The sequence below is a fragment of the Galeopterus variegatus genome, unplaced genomic scaffold (genome assembly GCF_000696425.1).
Source record: "Galeopterus variegatus unplaced genomic scaffold, G_variegatus-3.0.2 Scaffold1710, whole genome shotgun sequence".
NCBI classification, from domain to species: domain Eukaryota; kingdom Metazoa; phylum Chordata; class Mammalia; order Dermoptera; family Cynocephalidae; genus Galeopterus; species Galeopterus variegatus.
Genome location: NW_007727821.1, coordinates 56,198 through 58,613, shown reverse-complemented (window position 1 = coordinate 58,613; position 2,416 = coordinate 56,198). Strand labels below are relative to the sequence as shown.

Sequence of the window (2,416 nt, the reverse complement as noted above, 5' to 3'; positions counted from 1 at the left end):
TCGGTGCTCCTCTTCCCGGGCCAAGGCAGCCAGGTGGTGGGCATGGGCCGCGGTCTTCTCGGCTACCCGCGCGTCCGCGAGCTCTACGCCGCCGCCCGCAGCGTGCTGGGCTACGACCTGCTGGAGCTGAGCCTGCACGGGCCGCAGGAGGACCTGGACCGCACTGAGCACTGCCAGCCCGCTGTCTTCGTGGCTTCGCTGGCCGCCGTGGAGAAGCTCCATCACCTGCAGCCCGCGGTGAGATCTCAGGCCCCGTGGCAGGCCGGGGAAGGTGGACCCTACCCGAGAGGGTTCCTGCCTGCCAGGCTGGAGCGTTCCCACGTCTGAATCATTAGGCAGCTGCTTACTGAGTTCCCCATATATACCAGGCACGGTTCTAGGCGCCGAGAGTAAAACAAGGATTCCTGCCTTAGGGGAGCTTGCATCTTAGGGGAGACAGAGAACAGCAATAAATGTGCTATGTAAATTACACTCTATGTTAGAGATGGTACGTGTTATAGAATGAAATACAGAGCGGGGAAAGGGGGTGTGGGAGTGGAGGGCCAGGTTGCAATTTCAAATAATCCTTAATCATTGAATTACTTATTAAATGATTTAAAGAGTAGGCTGGCTGGTTAGCTCAGTTGGTTAGAGAGTGGCATTATAACACCAAGGTCGAGGGTTTGGATCCCTGAACCATCCAGCCACCAAAAAAAAAAAAAAAAAAGACTTAAAAAGGATTAAACTTCATCCTTAAATGAAGGATCGTTGAGAAGATGACGTTCGAGAGTGTCCCTTCACTTGAAGGTGGTGAATTGATCACTGTTACTGTAGTATCAGTGCAGTAAATGTTAAGCTAGTGTATGAGATCCCTTACCCTATTTTACCTTCATGACCACCTGATGAGGTAAATACTGCTATTTTATGGGTGAGGAAAGGAGATTTGGGAATATTAAAGGAATTAGTTAAATGGTCCTGTGGAGTTGTAATAACAACATTCATTCAGTGCTTACCCTGGGGCAGGTCTGTGCTAAGCACCTTGTAGACATTATCTTCACATAGTTCAGCAGCCCTGTGGAGTAGGTACTGTCCTTCCCTGCTTTCACAGATGAGATGACTGAGGTTCAGAGAGATTAGGGAACCCTCCCAAGCTAAGAAATCCACTGTCTGCAACTCCAAAAATCATGTTCCTTACTTCTGCGCTTAATGTCTACATACCACATGGCCAAAGAGGCTGCTCTAGGGCAGAGGCAAGAGAATCCAGAGCCCTGGGTTGGAGTCAGCATGACCAGGGAGTCAACTGGGCTTTAACTGGCCTTACCAGGGAAATTCCTTATCAGTAAAGGAGCCGGACTCGTGACTGTCAAGGCCACGTCTGTGGGCCCGTTCTAGCTGGAGCACCAGGCCAATGGAACCTGGTTCGCTGAGACACCAAATACCAGGTCAGCTCTCAGGTACAGAGCCCTGGAATGGAGCTCCCTTGAGAATTTGGTCTCACGTTCTGCATCTGTCACCACAGGTTATTGAGAACTGCGTTGCTGCTGCTGGATTCAGTGTGGGAGAATTTGCAGCCCTAGTGTTTGCCGGAGCCATGGAATTTTCTGAAGGTACACAGGAAGGGATTTGGTTTTGTACAGAGGTGTGGCCTAGCTGGGCTCACTGGGGACAAGGGATACTACCAAAAATGATACTGGACCCTCTCAGGAGTGAAGGGAAGGGAGCACAAGGTTGGTAATGACATTGAATCTCGAGGACCAGACTTCACTGTGATAACCTTCTAAGCCCGAAGGATTCATTGGGGATTTCCTTCCTTTTTGTGATCTCACGAAGTCCGCTTGCTTAACTGTACCCCCACTACCTTGTACACTCTTATTCCACCCATAGCCCCCCAATGCCTGCCGCATGTATCGAGATGCTCAATAGATGTACATTGAATGAAAAAGAGTAAATGAACATTTGATTTTGAGCCATACCAGTTTTAACTTCTTAAGATTTTTGCTTATATTTAAAACAGTTAAACATTTTTGCTTATAATTAAATATGGGCAAGGGATTTGAATAGACATTACTCCAAAGAATATGTACAAGTGGCCATCATGGAAATGTAAATCAGGACCACAGTGAGGCTGGCTGGTTAGCTCAGCTGGTTAGAGCATGGTGCTGGTAACACCAAGGGCCAGCTGCCAAAAAAAAAAAAATCAAAATACAATGAGATTAACTCCATACCCACTTCAGATAGCACTCCACACCCACTAGGATGGCTTTATACAAAAAATAAAATAAAATGGGCCGGCCCAGTGGTGCACTGCTATAGTGCGCCGCTTGGGAAGCGCGGCGGCGCTCCCGCCGAGGGTTCAGATCCCACATACGGACAGGTTCCCGCTCACTGGCTGAGCGAGGTGCGGGAGCAACACCGAGGGCTGCGATCCCGTTGCCGG

General features: G+C 49.3%; 1 protein-coding gene across 1 annotated transcript in view; it reads left to right on the top strand.

Annotated features, from left to right (window-relative positions):
- MCAT (malonyl CoA:ACP acyltransferase (mitochondrial)) overlaps positions 1-2,416 on the top strand; it is a 23,541-nt gene that overhangs the window by 10,910 nt on the left and 10,215 nt on the right. The window contains exons 3-4 of the mRNA XM_008578532.1: positions 2-237; positions 1,499-1,586. Coding sequence (XP_008576754.1) covers positions 2-237; positions 1,499-1,586 — 324 coding nt within the window. The remainder of the gene's footprint in view (position 1; positions 238-1,498; positions 1,587-2,416) is intronic.